Source organism: Triticum urartu, chromosome 2A, assembly GCF_056163025.1.
Source record: "Triticum urartu cultivar PI428250 chromosome 2A, HENAU_Tu73, whole genome shotgun sequence".
Taxonomy (NCBI): domain Eukaryota; kingdom Viridiplantae; phylum Streptophyta; class Magnoliopsida; order Poales; family Poaceae; genus Triticum; species Triticum urartu.
The window spans coordinates 64,955,321-64,974,908 of record NC_141874.1 but is presented as its reverse complement, the minus strand read 5'-3'; the positions used below and the strand labels follow the sequence as shown (position 1 = coordinate 64,974,908).

Genomic DNA, 19,588 nt, shown 5'->3' with positions numbered 1-19,588 from the left:
CCGCCGACGCGACGGGCAATGGTTGCCCAGGAGGTTCGGCGCCTCCTCTTCTTCCTCCTCCTCCCGCTCTTCCTCACACTCGTCCGGTGCTCCGGCGCTGCTCGACGTCAAGGCCGAGCCCGCGGCGGAGACGCCGCTTGGCCGGCGCACTCGCAGCGCCGGCATCGTCATCAATGAGGGCGGCCGGCGCGCCCCCTCGTCGGCTCCTCCGCGCTTCGTCAAGCCCAAGACGGAGCCGGGCCTGGCGCCGTTGAAGACAGAGCCGGGCCTCCCCGCGGTGAAGACGGAGCACGGCGCCGACGTCGAGCTCAACGACGACGCGGCCCTAGAATGGGCGCGCGCGGACTCCCTGAAGATGGCGAGGGAGCGCCAGTGCGCCGCCCTGCGGCGATTCGCGTAGCGCCACCGGGGCCGCGACGAGGGATGAATCGTCGTCATCGAGGACAGCGACGACGCCGCCGCGCCGCCGCCACCAGCCCGCATAGGCGACGCCGGTCAGGGGTCCACCAGGGACGGTCGCGTCAAGGAGGAGAAGCCGGACAACGACGACTACTACTCAGCTTTTAGCCAGTTCTTTTTTTAATTATATATGTAATAAAAACCTGCTTTTTAAATGTAATATATGCCGAACTTCGCCGAACTTTGAACTTTGCAACATATTTAAATTTTTTTGACCGTGCCTAGGGACGACCCTGGAACCGGCGGCTGGAGACCAACTCGACCTCAGACCGAGTTTTTGCGTTGGCTCACCCCAGGAGGCGATTTTAGAGGCCCCTGTGAGGCCAACGGCTGGAGATGCTCTGAGCCGCTACATGTTGGACACGCCGGCTCTCCCCTGGCAAATGGGATAGTGGGATTTTATTGATCATGGGCCGCGCGCACCTAACCTGACAGCACCGGGCCCACCCAAGCCCGACCCCCACCTTCATCCCAAGAGCCACGGTCTCCTCTCCTCTCCTAATCGCCACCCGATCCCCACGGTCTCCTACTTTATCGGCGCCTTCGGAGCCCCGACCCTCCGCCATGGCCACGGCCGCCACCATCTCCGCCACGCCCCTCGCCCCCCTCCCCTCCTCCCGGCATGCCTTCGCCAGCCCCAAAATGCTGCGCTCGCTCCCCTTCCTCCGGCGCCGCCTGCCCTCCCTGGCGGCCGCCGCGGTCAAGCAGGACGCGGCGGTCTGGAACGCGGCCCCCGTCGCCTCCATCGGCGCGGCCAGCGCCGACGGCTCGCTCTTCCACCTGCGCGTAGACCTCTCCGACGCCGCCGACCTCGCGTCCTCCTTCACCGCGCCGGGGCAGTACCTCCTGGTCCGCGTCCCCGGGGAGGACGACCTCAAGCCGGCCTTCATGGCCATCGCGTCGCCGCCGGGGGGAGGCGCTTTCGAGTTCCTCGTCAAGGCCGTGCCCGGCGCCACCGCGGAGAAGCTCTGCGGCCTCCGCGACGGGGACGTGGTGGAGCTCGGCGCAATCATGGGGAAGGGGTTCCCGGTCGAGAGGGTGACCCCGGCGGACGCCGCGGAGACGCTGCTCCTCTTCGCCACCGGGACCGGGATCAGCCCGATCCGCTCGCTCATCGAGTTCGGCTTCGCGGCCAAGCAGAGAGCTGACGTGAGGCTCTACTATGGCGCCAGGAATCTGGAAACAATGGCGTATCAGGAGAGATTTGCAGAGTGGGAGTCATCTGGGCTCCAGATAGTGCCGGTCCTGTCACGGCCAGATGATGGCTGGAAAGGTGAAAGGGGTTATGTTCAGCGTGCGTTCTTGGAAGCCAAGAACATTGCCAATCCTGCTTCCACTGGGGCTGTGCTATGCGGGCAAAGCCAAATGATCGAGGAGGTCACCTCGGCCCTTACAGCAGATGGCGTATCACAGGATAAAATCTTGAAGAACTTCTAGAGCACAGATCTCCTGAATGTAACTCATGCTTCTTTGGTTGAGCCGTACCGCCTTCCTGCTTGTATTAGAATTTCTGTAATTTGATTCATCGATACTTCTCAACACAAGATACGAGTAGATATACATGTCATCAGAGTTTGTTTTGCTCCATTTCCGCTGTGTGCCACCTCTGGGAGATGATAAGATCTGACCTTCAAGGGGCTGCTTAGTTTTATAGCTCGCATTGTTTTTCCTACATTGCCTCTTAGTTTCTGTAGATGGTTTTTGTTACTCTGGTAATACCAGTTTCTTTTACATAGAACATATTTTCTCCCTTGACAAAGCATAAATAACTTGCTAGCTTTTCCCTGCTGCATCTGTATGTTACCTGAAAATATTTTCATCGATCTTGCATAGTTTGTTTGTATGTATTATTTTTCTTGCATACCTATGAGACACACATTTATGTCTCATAGTTTAGCTCCATGTGATTTCTGACCATGGACTTGCTGTTTGTTAGTGTTCCAATATTGCTTGCTTCTCTTTGTACTGCAGTTTATTTTGGTAAGTTGGTATAGCTCCATTAGGAAGAATTTAGCATGGCTAGGCATGTGCAGCATCATAACTATTTTCAACACAATGGATGATAGATATACATGATATCAGAGTGCTTTTGCTCCAATTCGGCTGTGTTCTCCCCCTAGGAGATTATAAGATCTAACCTTCCAGGGGGGCTGCGTAATTTCATAGCCCGCATCGTTTTTTATTTCATTGCGTCGTAGTTTATTCCATAGATGGTGTTTGTTACTCTGATTATATCAGTTTGTTTTTCATCAAACGTATTTTTTCCCTAACAAGCCATAAATAAATCGGTAGCTTTTCCATGATGCATATGTATGTCACCTGAAAATACGTTTATCCATCTTGTATAATTTATTATTGTACATATTGTTTTGCTTAAATAAACAGGAGACATTTATGTCTCATAGGCTCCATGTGATTTCTGACCATGGACTTCATGTTTGTTAGTGTTCCAATATTGCTTCTCTTTGTACTGCAATTTATTTTTTTAAATAAGTACAGCTGCATTAGGAAGAATTGGGCATATGGCAAGGCATGTACAGCTTATGAACATGCTGTTATAATATTTATTTAATTAGTCTCCAGGTTGCCAGTGTTGCTTAAAATGACATGGGTTCGTTCACTAACCAAGTTAATGTCGCAAATATCTCAGATAGTGGTTCTGCTGGTATCATGGCTTTACCTGAAGATTCCCATATTAGAGCAAACACAGAAGGAAATGCCATGGCAATCTGTTCAAGTTCGAACTTTCTGAAGCAACAGTGACGCCAAATGCAGAAGAAACTGGGAAAAACAAGGATTTACTGACCGTTGGAAGGTGATTGTGTAATGAGGTAAATCTCAAGAATCGCCTCCATATCATATCAGTCAGAACAAATATGTAATCATGTCTGAATTTGACATACAAGTGTTTGCCTTTTACAAGCTGGTGTGATCAAAGTAAAACCAAAATGACACCTACTTTATGGATGCAAGTAGTTTTTGTTCTTATAAAATACTCCCTCTGTCCGCAAAAGTTTGTCCCTCAAACGGATGTATCTAGCACCAAGTTAGTGCTAGATACATCCATTTAAAAGACAAACTTGGGACAAGCTTTTTCGGACGAAGGGAGTATTATACAAGAACAAAAACTTGGATAAACTCCCAAAAAAGCTTGTCCCAAAAAAAAAACTGAACATGGATAAAGTCCATGATGTGTAGCTAATGTGCTTTCGTTTCTCCTAAATATGGTTGTCTTAATTGGTATCCTGCATATTGTGTAGCTAATGTTCTTTCAGTGGAGTGTAGAGAATGGTTAAGTTCAGTGTCTGACAATAGAGACGACCTTGTTTGATGGCTTCAGATAATTGAAGATTAGATTGTAAGAGCATGTCTAGCCATTCGGCCCCCTAGGGGCTTGTGGGGGCCAACTGGCGGAAGAATCGGCGTGGGGGGCTCGGGTTTTCAGTCGACCCCCCAGCCGCCGTTTTTGGCCCACTTTTGGCGCAAATTGGCCCAATTTCGGCGTGCTTCGGCACAAATTCAACAAAAAGCTAATTGTTATCACATAGTTCATCACAGAAATCAATACAAATCAAATAGTTCAACAAATCAATACAAATCAAATAGTTCAACAAATAAAAACACATATTTCATCACACGTCGAGCTAGGTGTTGCCTTTGAGCGTCCATAGGTGCTCCACCAGATCGTGCTGCAGTTGTTGATGCACCTGTGGGTCTCGGATCTCCTGACGCATATTGAGGAAGGTAGTCCAGGTTATCGGTAGTTGGTGATCAACTTGGGTAAGAGGACCCTGCTCTTCCTGCTCGCTCTCAATCATCATGTTGTGCAAGATGACACAGCAAGTCATGACTTCCCACATTAATCTTTCGAACAGGTTAGGGCGGGGTACCGGACAACAACAAATCGAGATTGGAGCACACCAAATGCCCGCTCAACATCCTTCCTGCAAGCCTCCAGACACTTGGCAAAGTAGGAGTTCTTGCCTCCTGGCACAAGGTTTGAGATAGTCTTCACAAATGTGGACCATCTCGGATAGATGCCATCTGCTAGGTAGTAGCCCCTGTTGTAGTGGCGCCCATTGACCTCGAAGTTCATCGGAGGAGCATGACCTTCAACAAGCTCGACAAAGACATTCGAGCACTGCAGTATGATGATGTCATTGTGAGTTCCTCGCATGCCAAAGAAGGAGTGCCAAATTCAGATGTCCTGTGTGGCCATTGCCTCAAGTACCACACTGCAAGCTCCTTTGGCGCCTTTGTACATCCCCTGTCAAGCAAACAGACAGTTTTTCCATGCTCAATGCATGCAGTCTATGCTTCCAAGCATCTTAGGGAATCCTCTTGCTGCATTATGTGCTAGGATCCGAGTAGTGTCTTCGACATTGGGTGATCGCAAGTATTGTGGCCCAAACACTGCCACCACTGTCCTGCAGAACTTGTACAAACAGTCAATGGTGGTGGACTCGGCCATGCGTCCATAGTTTTCCAGCATATCACTGGGAGCTCGGTATGCAAGCATTCTTATAGCTGTAGTGCACTTATGGAGTGAGGTGAATCCAAGTGTACCGATGCAATCTTTCTTGCACTTGAAGTAGCTGTCGAACTCTCGGATGGAATTCACAATCCCGAGGAAGAGCTTTCGACTCATTCGATAACGAGCCGAAATACTTTCTCGCCGTGCAGTGGAGCATCGGCGAAGTAGTCGACGTAGAGTAAGCAACAACCTTCCAGTCGATGCCTCTGCTTTGCCTTCACTCGGTCCGGCGTCGAGCCACCTCACCACGGCTTTGCATTGCTCGCGAACAGGCCGGCCAGAGCGGCGAGAACCATGAGGTGCTCTTCGTCCTGGGCGTCGGCATCGGCTTCCTCCTCCAGTAGCGCCGCGAACGCCTCCTCGTCGTCCGAGTCCATCGCCGGGCAGAAAAATCACCGAACGCCTGGCGGGCGAGGTAGGCGTGCAACCGCCAGTGTCCCCGCCTGCGTGGCCGGAGCGCCGGAAAGCTCGCCTAGGGGCGGGGTGGAGGCTGCTGTTCGACCCTCTCTTTTCCGACGGGGGAAATGACCTTTTCTAGCGGCGGTGGCGCTGGAATATGCACGACGACGGAAGGGGGCGCGCGGGGGCGAATCTGGACATGGGAAATACTTTTTCGCCTCACAGTGGTGGCCCAGGAGCGGATTTTCCCTTCGCCGGAGCCCCCAAGCGCCCCCTAGTGTGCTGGGTTCGGCCTGGGATCGCCGGGCCAAAAAATGGGCCGAACCGGCGAAATTTGGTGTCCTTGGGGGGGGGGGAGGGGGTGACTGGGGGGTTTTTCGGCCCCGGCGCAAGAAAACCCGCCCTCGGGGGCGTGTTGGGGGCGCGAGTGGAGATGCTCTAAGGCTGGTGTTTGGCCAAGCTTTTGCACCATTAGAAAGTAGCTTACCTACACTGAATTTCGTTTTTTATTTTTCATTTTCCTTTTCCGTCTTTGTTTTTTCTAATTTAAATAATTTGTACTTAAAAAAAGTTATGAAAATTAAAAAAATGAGAATTTTAAAATAAAATATTTAATACTTCATAAATATTTGTGGATTCAGAAAATGATCGCGGTTTTCCAAAAATGTTTGCAATATTCAAAACAAATGTTAAAAAAATAAACAAAATGTTCATGATTTTTTTTAGAAGTTTGTGTAATAAAAAAATTTAACAAAAATTCGTCAATTCAAAAATATTTATGAATTAAAAAATATCCTAAAAATTCAAAAACTGTTCATGACTTACAAAATAGTTTATTGATTCATAAAATGTTTGTTGATTCCAAAATTATCATGCATTTCAAAAATGTTCTTTAAATCAAAAAAATGTTCATGAATTTCAAAAATTACTCCACCAATTTCCAAAAAAATTGTTCGTCGATTCTAGAAATGTTCGCCTATTCAAGTAAAATGTTTTTAAAGAATTTTACAATTAAATAAATGTTTACAAATAGTATTAAATTTTCATGAATTAAAAAATGTTCCTGATTTTAGAAAATATTCAAAAAACTGTAAAAATGTTCATGATTTCAGATATCTTCACGAGTTTAAAAAAATGTTCATGATTTTCAAAAGTTGTTCATGATGTCACGAAAATGAGAGTGATTGTGTATCTCGATAATGGAGCGAAATGTGGTCATGGCCATTGAATATTATTTTTTTTCTCCCGTTGCAATGCACGGGCCGTTTTGCTAGTATATTTTTAGTACTTTATCTTGAGGCGTCGCTTTTTTCTTTGTTTCTAAAACACAGTGCAATTGCTTTGAGCCTATGACTAGTATTTACCTTGGACTTTGTTGTCTTCCTTTGAGAATCAACTTGAAGAGGAGTTGTCAATGTAGTAGTATGGAATACTTGAGAGGATCTTGCAAAACGGGATCAACAACGTCCATGAAACGTGCAAACCAACCTATGGTTGGATGATTAGGAGGACAGTGGTATTCCCAGCACATCAGGGTTTAAGTCCCGGTGCTCGCATTTGTTTTGAATTTATTTCAGGATTTCTGGCGATGCGCGTTCAATGGGAGGAGACGTTCCTGTCGACTACAAGGCACCTACGGTGACTTAGTAAAATCTCAAGATGATATACCGGCTCAATCTCTCCTAGGTGCTTATTGGGGTAGGGTGTGCGTGGGTGCGTTTATAGGGATGGGTATATACGCGTTTATATGAGCGCCTGCGTATGTAGCGTGTTAAATAAAACGTCCCCACAGTATAGTTTTGTACTGGGAAGTGCTACTACTTTGTTTACTACAACTGTGAGCATGAAAGCTTCGCAATAATCTCTCACCAGGCAAGTGTCAGCGGTAGTACCTATGTTTATGAAAATCTTGACAAGAGGTTTTGCCCGTCACCATATTTAAGAGTTGCCCTTTTTGTTAGTTGCCCGGCAGTACCTTAGGTTTGCCAATGATATCTGTACTTTTGAGACGTTTTGAAGTATTATCTGATTGTTGTGTTTATAAAAAGTTTCATGGATGAATCAATACCGGGTGAAAAGCGTTTGTATCTGGTGTCTACAAAAGGCTGCCTCTCAAGATCACAAAGTTTTCTACATAAAATTTAAAAGCTAAGCCAATCCGTCGGCGTTGCAATCCCCAGTAGCGGGGAACGTGCGGTCAAACAAGGGGGTGGACCAGATGGAAAGAGAAAGTGGACTCCTTGCGGAAAGCGCTGGCGGTCGTGTGAGAGACGGACACATGGAAAGTATGGAAGGGCCGGGGCAGTGGTTTTTTAAGAGTACGCAATCGCGTACCTTAGCTTTATACTCCCTCCGTTTAGAATTACTTGTCGCAGAGATGACTGTATCTAGATATATTTTAGTTCTAGATACATTCATATCCGAGACAAGTAATTCCGAACGGAGGGAGTAGAAGGCAGAAATATGTACAAGAGATGGATCTTACACTAGGCCGAGGTGACTCACAAGTTGTCACAACTAAGCCCTCGAAACTCCACTCCTACACCTAAACTCTCCTCATAAAACGCGGTAACTCCGTGAGCTCCTGCCGACGCCCAAGTATGCAGATCATCAAAGACCTGACCAGTAAAGCTTGCGATAGAAGAGACTTCTCTTCTCTGGTTGGACCAAACACCAGCCCGTTGCGATGCTTCCAAAGACTCCAACAGATGAGCATGACAACCGAGTCGAATCCTTTCCGAGCCTCCTTCGGGATCTGCTTGCGCACATGCAACCACCAATCTGCAATCTTGTCATCCTACGTGGGGACCAGGTCGGTCGTGATCCTGGCTCGTAGAAAGCAGCAATGCCAGACTTGCCGCGCGAAGACGCAGCGAAGTAAGATATGATCAACCGTATCCTCCTCTTGGTCGCAGATGTAGCAAGCAGATGTCTGGTCTTGCAAACCATCTCGTAGCCGTCGAACCGCCGTCCAAAGCCGGTATTGCATGGCAAGCCACATGAACAGCTTGCACGATAAAGGCGCCCAACATTTCCAAATTGCCGCGGCCGGAGCAAAGCGTACACTGTCGTGCCACAACATGGCATAAGTCGATCTAGAGGTGTAAACTCCGCCGCTGTTCCATCTCCAAGCGGGGGAGTCACTTTCCATCGGGTCAAGCACCATATTGATCATAATATCCCAGAGTTTTATAAGTTGAAAGAGCCCATCCGCAGAGAGCTCGCCCGAAATGTCATTGGCCCATCGATGCATGAGCAGGGCTTCTCTGACCGTGCGCCGATTGGCCACTTGAGTGCGGACCCGCTGTTGTATGAGAGGTGCAATCTCACCCATAGTCGAGCCATCCACCCACCGATCCTTCCAGAATAGGATTTTCTCTCCATTGCCCAGTTTCCAATGCACCAGACTGTTGAAAGCCATCTGAACGTTGGCATCCATAGCTAACGGCAAACCCTGCCAGGGTCTCGAATCATCCGTACGTGTGAGCCACTCCCACCTAAGTCTCAAGGCCAGACCATGCTTGTTCAAGTCCAAAACTCCCAGACCACCAAGCTGTTTGGGTTGGCACACCTTTTGCCACGAGACCAGACACTTGCCTCCATGGATTTGATCAGTTCCTGCCCAGAAGAACGCGCGACAGCTCTTGTCCGCGCGCTCCAGCGCCCACTTTGGCGCATCAGCCACCAACATATGGTGTGTGGGTCTTGCTCTGATCACCGTGTTAACCAGAATCAGTCTGCCCGATCTCGTGACCAATCCGCGCTGCCAACCCGGCAGGAAGTTAAGCACATCATCAACCACCGGCTGCCAATCCGAGCGAGTGAGCTGCTTGATAAAAAGCTGCATGCCGAGATACTTACACGGGAAGGAATCCATGCTCCATGGCAAAGCAGCCGCCACTCTCTCCGAGTCTGTCTCATCAGAGCGTATCATGATGGCAGATGACTTGGCGAAATTGACGTGTAGTCCGGAAGCAGTGCCAAACATTTGTAGTGCAGAGCTAGTAAAGCACAGATCAGCCATAGTCGGTCTGATGAAGAGAATAACGTCATCAGCATAGATCGACAACCTTTGGAAAGGCGTGCACCCTGGCATAGCGCTGATCGCTCCCCATTCTTGCGCTTCCACAATCATAGCCGTGAGGACGTCCATAGCAATGATGAAGAGCAGTGGGGAAACCGGGTCCCCTTGTCGCAGCCCTTTGACATGTCTGAATTTCTTACCCGGGCATCCATTCACTAGAACTCGCGAGCTGGCCGTAGGCAGGAGACTGGCAAGCTGAGAACACCAATGTTCAGAGAACCCTTTGGCTCTTAGCACCTCGAGCAAGGACGACCAGGATAGAGAGTCAAAGGCATGGGAGATATCAAGCTTAACCAACACTCCTTTAGCCTTTCTACGATGCAAGCTCCTGGCAACTTGTCGGACAAGCATGAAGTTGTCATGTATGTTCCTGCCTCTGATATAAGCCGATTGGTTGATGCTGACCAGTTCATGCATCCGCAGACATAGCCTCGAGGCCATCATCTTTGCCTTAATCTTCGGTATGCTATGTAGTAGGCTGATCGGTCTGAAGTCACGGATTCTGCGGGCATCTGGTCTCTTAGGGATTAGGGTAATAATCTCCCGATTTAATCTACCAAATCCCCTTCCATTTCCAAGCTGGAGCTTGTGAATTGCAGCCATGATATCATCTTTGATGATGCTCCAAGCCCTATGGAAGAACAGTCCGATGAAGCCATCCGGGCCTGGCGCTCTCTCGGTCGGCATGCTTTTGATCACCGAGTAGACCTCCTCCTTCGTGTAGATGGCATCCAGCTCCTGGAGATCCAACGGTGTTATGCCCAGGAAGTCGAGGTCAATCGTGTGCTCTCTAGCCTGGTACGTGCCCAAAAGCTCCTTGTATGCATTATAGAAAGCCTCCTCCTTGCCGTTTTGGTCGGTGATAACTGTGTCCTCGAGCTGCAATGCCGGTATGAAGTTCCTCAACTTTCTGCCATTAGCCACCAGATGAAACAGTTTGGTGTTAGCATCTCCTTCGCTCAGCCAGCGGATTCGCGAACGTTGCCGTGCAATCGTGCGCTCGAGCGAAGCCAAACCCAAGGACGTGAGCTTCAGGGTGTTCTGGAGCCATCTTTCTCCTGCCGAGAGGGTACGGTGATCCATTGCCCGATCAAGCTGCAGAATGATCCAGTTTGCCATTGCAATTTGAAGCTTTACATTGCCAATCTTCCTTTGTCCCCAAGCGGTTAGGTCATGAGCTGTCTTACGAAGAAGCACGTCCAATCTGAGGAAGGGGTCCGAGATGCTGGGGTCACATGTCCAAGCCTCTACCACTGCCTCGTCAAAACCGTCAAGTTTGATCCAAAAAGATTCAAAGCGAAACCTTCTATGAGGCTGTAAGTGATCCTCCATAGCCAAGGTGAAGCGGACAATGGTCTGAAATGGCCGTGGACAGAGCTTGCAGCAAACCATCAGGATGGTCGAGCTCCCAATTGACCGAGACAAACGCTCTATCAATCTTAGTGAGGGTGGGGTTATCCCTCTCATTGCTCCACATGAAAGCACGACCATGCAAGAAGAGCTCCTTAAGACCATTGGAATCCACAAACCGTCTAAATTTGCCCATCATTCTCCTGTCAAGGTTGGCATTACTCTTGTCGGCCGCGTTCAAAATGAGATTGAAGTCTCCAATCGCTAACCAAGGTCCGGGACAGAGCAAACGCCTCGCAGATAGCTCATCCATGAATCGGATCTTCTCATGATCCTCTTGTGGCCCATAGACAACCGAAATCCACCAAGGTGCACCTTCCCTCGGTGTCACGTAAGCCGTAATAAAATTAGAGTCCCGCACACCGTTAGTGATGGTAGCGACCGATGAGTCCCACACCAAAATGATACCACCACGGGTCCCCATGGCCGACAAGTAATAGAAACCATCATATGATGGACCAAAGCATTGCAGAATGGTAAATTGATCTACACCATCCAATTTAGACTCCTGGACACAAAAAATCCCAGGCCGAGTGGCATCGACGAACTCTCTCAATGCTTTTCTCCTAGCCGAACTGTTCAACCCACGAACATTCCAGCTCACCAGCTCCATTTTCACGCGTGACATGGAAAGGTCACACACTCCGGGGGTGGACAACTGCCTAGTTGGCAGTGACCACCTGGTTCTCCATACCCAGCTCCATGGGCAGCGCTTTGCCAAAGATAGCAGCGATGGTACGTAGGTGCTTGTCTTGAAGTGGCGAGTCGAACATCTCACGAAGGTGCGACAATGCTCCATCTGTGATTGCCAGCTCGTTCGGCACTATACCCAGTGCTTTCAGAAGGACCGTCTCAGCGGCCGAAGCTTTGGAGCTCCTGGAAGTGGAGCTGAGCGAGCGGGTGTTGCGCCGTGGTGTGAAGGGGTCTTGCCCTGGTCTAACTCCATTGTCCACTTCGATTTCTTTGAGGAGCGGTGGCGCCAATTTATTCAATAGTCCCGCACAAAATGTTTTGATGTTGCCCAGTGCCAGCGCTTCCTTGGAAGAAAGACGCGCTAGCTCCACTGAAGGATCCACAGCTGTAAGCGGAGCAGGAGTCCCAGACGCCGGCAACGTGCGCACGTAACCAGCATGCGACGTAGTCACATCAGATGAGCCATGCAGCCCTGGCCCACCCAGGACCGTCTCCGAGGCTGGAAGATTCGCAGTTCAGCCACCGGCGCCTAACCCGCAGGCAGGGACAGGCCAGCAGCTGGCCCCATCTCCTCCGAGATTCCCTGCGGCACCGCAATCACCGCACCCCTCTCTGGGATTATCTGTGGCATCGAAGCCTGTGTGGTCCCCTCCGAATGCAAGCCACTAGGCACCTCTGGCCTCATCGGATCCGAGGCAATCATTGCCAGCGGCGAATCCTGAGCATGTGGATCAGAAGCCATTGGCCCCTCCATGCCCCCACGCTGCAGCGTCCCTACACTCAGTTCCACCATTGGCGCCGTAACCAAGGGCGGATCAACTTGCCCAATCACCTCCAGATCTTTCTCTGGGACGCTATCCTTCTCCGCAGAATTGTCGGCCAAGACTGGCGTGACTAGCATCTGGTTGGTCTCCAACTCCTGGGGATTGGCCCCATCCACAGCCTTGTCGGGTGGAGTAGGTGTGACCAGCTCGCCAGCTGCCAACACCTGTCAAGACCGCGGTGCAACGGCACTTTGGATCGCAACCACACGGGGGCCCCGCACGCCCTGAGGACTGTGGCGGGCCAGCCCCGTGACCTCCACTGCTGACGCCGGTCCAGTCTCCATTGGCGGAATGCGCCAGGTCGAGGGACCCACCCTGCCTTCTAGAGCCTGCCGGTAGGAGCGGAACCGCCCTCCACCGCCGGCATGGCTCGGCGAGTGCCGGCCAGCGCCGCGATCATCACGGACCCCCCTCGTCTAGGGCAGCACCCTCCATTCACCCTGGAAGGATCCATTGGAACTCTTCGGCAACCCACTCTGACCACTGCCTCCGTTTGAACTCGGCGATCGACGCCACAACTCTGGCGGCGAATGATCCCGGAGCCGACCAATATGGATGAGCGTGGGATATTCCAGCAGTTGACGGAACGAAGAAACGCGCGCCACCGGGTTCACCAAAGTCTCGTCGGGCTCCGGCACCCAAAGACGACGACACGCCGGAATATCATCCGGATCCACACCCCATGCACGGAGCTTGAAGAGCGACATATCCTCTCTGTTAGTAGTCTCGGGCGCCAGGCTCTCAATCAGACAGGACGAACCCAACAACTCCGGCGCCGTCTCTCTGGACCAGGCATGCGATGGAACTCCTTCAATCATGAGATCAACCTGAACTCTCATCAATTTGGACTATGCTTGTGCCTGTCTCAGCCATGGCTTGGTGAAAAGCTTGAACCTTGGATGCTCAATGAAAGGGACTCCCAATGCTCTGTTGCGGAGGTCATGGGACGCGAAGACAACCAGAAAATCTTCAAGATGGAACTTGTGCACGGATAAACGGTGTCGAGGAATCTCAAGCTGCTCGAAGATGGCAATCGCCGCGTCCACGCAGGAGACTGGCGGCCTGGCGCCGCCTACGTACGCCACCATGGCAAGCTGCAGCCTGTGCTCCAGATCTGCCATCCCCGCTGAGCGCGACACTATGCAGAGCTCAGCACGCGCCAGGGGCATGGCAGCGGACATCATGGGGAGGGGGGGCGGGCGCAACTAGCGAAGACAGCGCCGGAGGCGCGTCCTGCCTAGGCTCCATCGGCCTGCCCCCCATGGCCGGCGCCAGCGACGATGACGGCAAGGTCCGGCGAGACTTGGACACTTTGTCGATGACGACACGACGCAGGGCTTCCGCCGAGATCGGGCTGCACGGCACCGTGCACTGGGAGGAGACGTGCCCAGAGAACCCACAGCGGATACAGAGCGGCTCGTTGGTACAGTCACACCGGCGGTGCCCCTCCTGAAAGCACCGGAAGCAGAGGCTGTACAAATCCGGCGGAATCAGCCGCCTTTCCGAGGGGGAGGAGGACGACGGGCGGCTCCTCTGCCCGCCAGCCTCCTGCTGGCGCCGCAGTGCCCGACGACGCCTCCACCTAGCCTTACGAGTGGGGCCTGGCCGATGCCAGTCCGCCGCGAGGGCCGGTGCAGCCTCATCCCGGGCTGGCGCCATCAACTCAGCCTGCGCCGCACCGGCCGAGGACGAGCCGGTGGAGCCCGGAGAGCCCGACAGACCCAGTCCAGAGACCACCGGCCTCTCGCGCTGGAGGGCGGACAAGACGGAGGGCGGACTGCGAGATCCCGGCGAAGCCAGGGACGCGCGACAGGCGGAGAACGAGGAAGTGGATGCCGGAGCCGGAGTAGCCACCGGCGGGAGGGCTGGACGCCGGGGCCGGAGCGACCACTGGCCGGAGGGCTGGGCGCCGGCGCCAGAGTGGCAGCCGACAAGGGAGGGGGGGAGGGAGAGGGCTCAGCTCAGGGGAGAATTATTCACAGTTTCAACCGGGGCAGTGTGAGACGCGGCAAAGTGCGATGGAGGGCCGGGGCAGGCCAGAACCGCCTGCGTCGTTTTGTGGCTCCAGAACCATCTCGCGCCAGCTCGAACTGGCTGGGACGTACCCCGAGCTGTTGCCTGCCTCGGTTAACCAGCCCAATGGCAGGATAAGGTGGGCCATGTCTGGGCTGGCTTTTGTGGTTGGCCAGCCATCCCACCCCACGGCGCTGAGTGAACGTGGGCGCGATGGCACAAGCTGCACCATCCCAATTGGCTCCTGGGATCTGCTGCTGCCGGGCGACCCAGAGGAGGACCCCACCTGCCTGCCGCGGCAGGAGATCACTTTTGGGGATTTCAATACTAGTGGGGACAGATTTGATGGGCTGGAATATTCGAGTGCGTTGGAAAGCCAAAGTGGGACACGCGGCGTGTAGCTACCGGAAATGCATGGCCAGGCATGCAGAGAGGATGGGAATATGTTCTGCGTCACGTTATCGGCCACGTCTGGTTCCTCCAACCAGCTGCATGCGGGAGATGATGAGCGGACGCCAATGCAGGAAACGGTGTAGGCTCCTATCCAGGAAGCGGTGGAGCATTTTTGCTCGGCAATGCCGAGGACACCAAACCCTGTGCTGGCCAGACCCTCTGAGCGTATGAAGACGACCACCACTAGGAGACCAAGGAGGAAACAACAACCGGTGTCCAGCTCAAGAAGAAGCCTGCGTCTGGCGAAGGGACCTGGTTGTCGTATGGCTGGTTCCAAGCAGCAATGCCTTCTGATATGCAGGCTGTGTTTGGCCAACGAGGCATAGGTTATCTCGGATGGGGCTCTACAGATGTACGCCGGCCTTTTCTCCAAGTCGTTGAGTGACAGTCACATTGCAGCGATTCTAGCCCTTTTTGGCTGGGAAACGTCGGCCCTCCCACTGCAAGAGGAGGATCTACAGGTGGATGGCGGACGGTGGGTTATTTCCATGGATACGCAGCCCTACAAGCTGAAGGAAATATGCCCTAGAGGCAATAATAAAGTTATTATTTATTTCCTTATAATCATGATAAATGTTTATTATTCATGCTAGAATTGTATTAACCGGAAACATAATACATGTGTGAATACATAGACAAACAAAGTGTCACTAGTATGCCTCTACTTGACTAGCTCGTTAATCAAAGATGGTTATGTTTCCTAACCATGAACAATGAGTTGTTATTTGATTAACGGGATCACATCATTAAGAGAATGATCTGATTGACATGACCCATTCCATTAGCTTAGCACCCGATCGTTTAGTATGTTGCTATTGCTTTCTTCATGACTTATACATGTTCCTATAACTATGAGATTATGCAACTCCCGTTTACCGGAGGAACACTTTGGGTACTACCAAACGTCACAACGTAACTGGGTGATTATAAAGGAGTACTACAGGTGTCTCCAAAGGTACATGTTGGGTTGGCGTATTTCGAGATTAGGTTTTGTCACTCCGATTGTCGGAGAGGTATCTCTGGGCCCTCTCGGTAATGCACATCACTTAAGCCTTGCAAGCATTGCAACTAAATGAGTTAGTTGCGGGATGATGTATTACAGAACGAGTAAAGAGACTTGCCGGCAACGAGATTGAACTAGGTATTGGAATACCGACGATCGAATCTCGGGCAAGTAACATACCGATGACAAAGGGAACGACGTATGTTGTTATGCGGTCTGACCGATAAAGATCTTCGTAGAATATGTAGGAGCCAATATGGGCATCCAGGTCCCGCTATTGGTTATTGACCGGAGACGTGTCTCGGTCATGTCTACATTGTTCTCGAACCCGTAGGGTCCGCACGCTTAAGGTTTCAATGACAGTTATATTATGAGTTTATGAGTTTTGATGTACCGAAGGAGTTCGGAGTCCTGGATGAGATCGGGGACATGACGAGGAGTCTCGAAATGGTCGAGACGTAAAGATTGATATATTGGACGACTATATTCGGACATCGGAAAGGTTCCGAGTGATTCGGGTATTTTTCGGAGTACCGGGTAGTTACGGGAGAAGCAATGGGCCTTGATGGGCTTTAGTGGGAAGAGGAGAAAGGGCCAAGGGGCTGCTGCGCCCCCCCTCCCCTCTAGTCCGAATTGGACTAGGGAAAAGGGGGCCGGCCACCTCTCCTTCTCCTCCACTTCCTTCTCCCTTCCTCCCCTCTTGGTGGACTCCTACTAGGACTTGGAGTCCTAGTAGGACTCCACATCCTGGCCGCACCTAGCCTTGGCCGGCCTCCTCCTCCTCCATCCTTTATATACAGAGGCAAGGGGCACCCCATGAACACAAGTTGATCCACGTGATCTTTTCCTTAGTCGTGTGCGGTGCCCCCTTCCACCATAGTCCTCGATAATATTGTAGCGGAGTTTAGGCGAAGCCCTGCTGCAGTAGTGCATCAAGATCGTCACCACGCTGTCGTGCTGATGAAACTCTTCCCCGACACTTTGCTGGATTGGAGTCCGGGGATCGTCATCGAGCTGAACGTGTGCTGAAACTCGGAGGTGCCGTAGTTTCGGTGCTTGATCGGTCGGGCCGTGAAGACGTACGACTACATCAACCAAACGCTTCCGTTGTCGATCTACTAGGTATGTAGATCACACTCTCCCCTCTCGTTGCTATGCATCACATGATCTTGCGTGTGCGTAGGAAATTTTTTGAAATTACTACGTTCCCCAACACAAGCTTCTAGTGTGGAATGTGCACGGATTGAACTCGCCGGCGCGTCGTAATGCTATCTTCCAGGTGGTGCAAGCCGCAACCCCGGCCATCGTTTGCTTCCAAGAAACAAAGATCGGAACTATGTCAGTGGAATCGTTAGGCATTGCCTTGGCAATAGATTCGAAAACTTTTATTATCTGCCGGCGGTGGGAACTCGTGGAGGAATCCTAATCGCATGGGATGAGACGGCAGTGATGCTCTCGAACCCGCATCGCACAACGAACACGCTCTCGACCCTGGTCAAGCCAAAGAGTGGGGGCCATTGGTGGATGATAGGAGTGTATGGCCCGCAAGCGCATGAAGCTAAGATCGAATTCATGTAGGAACTTGTGGACATTCGTGACTTGCACGCATGCCCGTGGGCTATTGTGGGGGACTTCAACTTGCTGGTTAATCCTCAGGATAAGAACAATGATGCGGTGAACCGTAGGATGCTGGCTCGTTTCAGGGTGAAAACCAACAACCTTGAGGTTAAGGAGCTATACCTGAATGGCCGCAAGTACACTTGGTCAAACGAAAGACAACGACCTACGATGGAGAAAATCGACCATGTATTCACGACAAATTGTTGGGATGACCTACACCCTGCGGCCTTGCTCGCAGCGCTGGGATCGGTAGTATCAGACCACTGCCCCTTGCTTGTGGACTGATATGTCTCCAATCTATCTATAATTTTTGATTGCTCCATGCTATATTATCTACTGTTTTGGACAATAGTGGGCTTCATTATCCACTTTTATATTATTTTTGGGACTAAACTATTAACCGGAGGCCCAGCCCAGAATTGCTGTTTTTTTGCCTATTTCAGTGTTTCGAAGAAAAGGAATATCAAACGGAGTCGAAACAGAATGAAACCAACTAGAGAAGTTATTTTTGGAAGGAAAGCTACCGGAAAAACTTGGAGTGCACGTCAGGAAAGGAACAAGGGAGCCACGAGGAAGGGGGCGCGCCCACCCCCCTAGGGCGCGCCCTCCACCCTCGTGGGCCCCTCGTAGCTTCCCTGACGTATCTCTTTCACCCATATATACCCACGTACCCTAAAACTATCGAGGAACACAATAGATTGGGAGTTCCGCCGCCAGAAGCCTCCGTAGCCACCGAAAACCAATCTAGACCCGTTCCGGCACCCTGCCGGAGGGGGAATCCCTCTCCGGTGGCCATCTTCATCATCCCGGTGCTCTCCATGACGAGGAGGGAGTAGTTCTCCCTCGGGGCTGAGGGTATGTACCAGTAGTTATGTGTTTGATCTCTCTCTCTCTCTCTTGTGTTCTTGAGGTGATACGATCTTGATGTATCGCGAGCTTTGCTATTATAATTGGATCCTATGATGTTTTCTCCCCCTCTACTCTCTTGTAATGGATTGAGTTTCCCCTTTGAAGTTATCTTATCGGATTGAGTCTTTAAAGATTTGAGAACACTTGATGTATGTCTTGCCGTGCGTATCTGTGGTGACAATGGGATACCACGTGATTCACTTGATGTATGTTTTGGTGATCAACTTGCGGGTTCCGCCCATGAACCTATGCATAGGGGTTGGCACACGTTTTCATCGTGATTCTCCGGTAGGAACCTTGGGGCACTCTTTGAGGTTCTATGTGTTGGTTGAATAGATGAATCTGAGAGTGTGTGATGCATATCGTATAATCATACCCACGGATACTTGAGGTGACATTGGAGTATCTAGGTGACATTAGGGTTTGATAACCCACAAGTATAGGGGATCACAACAGCTTTCGAGGGTAGAGTATTCAACCCAAATTTATTGATTCGACACAAGGGGAGCCAAAGAATATTCTCAAGTATTAACAGCTGAGTTGTCAATTCAACCACACCTGGAAACTTAGTATCTGCAGCAAAGTGTTTAGTAGCAAAGTAATATGATAGTGATGGTAACGGTAACAAAAGAGTAATGAAAGCAAAGTAATGTTTTTGGTGTTTTGTAGTGATTGTAACAATAGAAACGGGAAAGTAAATAAGCGTAAACCAATATATGGAAAACTCGTAGGCATCGGATCAATGATGGATAATTGCGCCGGATGCGGTTCATCATGTAACAGTCATAACATAGGGTGACACAGAACTAGCTCCATTCGTCAATGTAATGTAGGCATGTATTCCAAATATAGTCATACGTGCTTATGGAAAAGAACTTGCATGGCATCTTTTGTCCTACCCTCCCGTGGCAGTGGGGTCCTAATGGAAACTAAGGGATATTAAGGCCTCCTTTTAATAGAGAACCGGAACAAAGCATTAGCACATAGTGAATACATGAACTCCTCAAACTACGGTCATCACCGGTAAGTATCCCGATTATTGTCACTTCGGGGTTAACGGATCATAACACATAATAGGTGACTATAGACTTGCAAGATAGGATCTAGAACTCTCATATATTGATGAAAACATAATAGGTTCAGATCTGAAATCATGGCACTCGGGCCCTAGTGACAAGCATTAAGCA

General features: G+C 50.8%; 1 protein-coding gene and 1 pseudogene across 1 annotated transcript; one reads left to right on the top strand and one right to left on the bottom strand.

The window, feature by feature from the left end:
* The first annotated feature begins 942 nt into the window (after nt 1-942).
* Nucleotides 943-2,046, top strand: LOC125535617 (FAD/NAD(P)-binding oxidoreductase). Its single transcript, XM_048698678.2, has one exon. The coding sequence runs from the start codon at nt 1,024-1,026 to the stop codon at nt 1,894-1,896; it is 873 nt and encodes a 290-aa protein (XP_048554635.2). The 5' UTR covers nt 943-1,023; the 3' UTR covers nt 1,897-2,046.
* Nucleotides 2,047-11,548: 9,502 nt separating this feature from the next.
* On the bottom strand, nt 11,549-14,564 carry LOC147983782 (uncharacterized; annotated as a pseudogene).
* Nucleotides 14,565-19,588: the final 5,024 nt, after the last annotated feature.

What these genes read in the sequence shown, in the direction of transcription:
- LOC125535617 (XM_048698678.2), top strand. Translation starts at nt 1,024, where the DNA reads ATGGCCACGGCCGCCACCATCTCCGCCACGCCCCTCGCCCCCCTCCCC.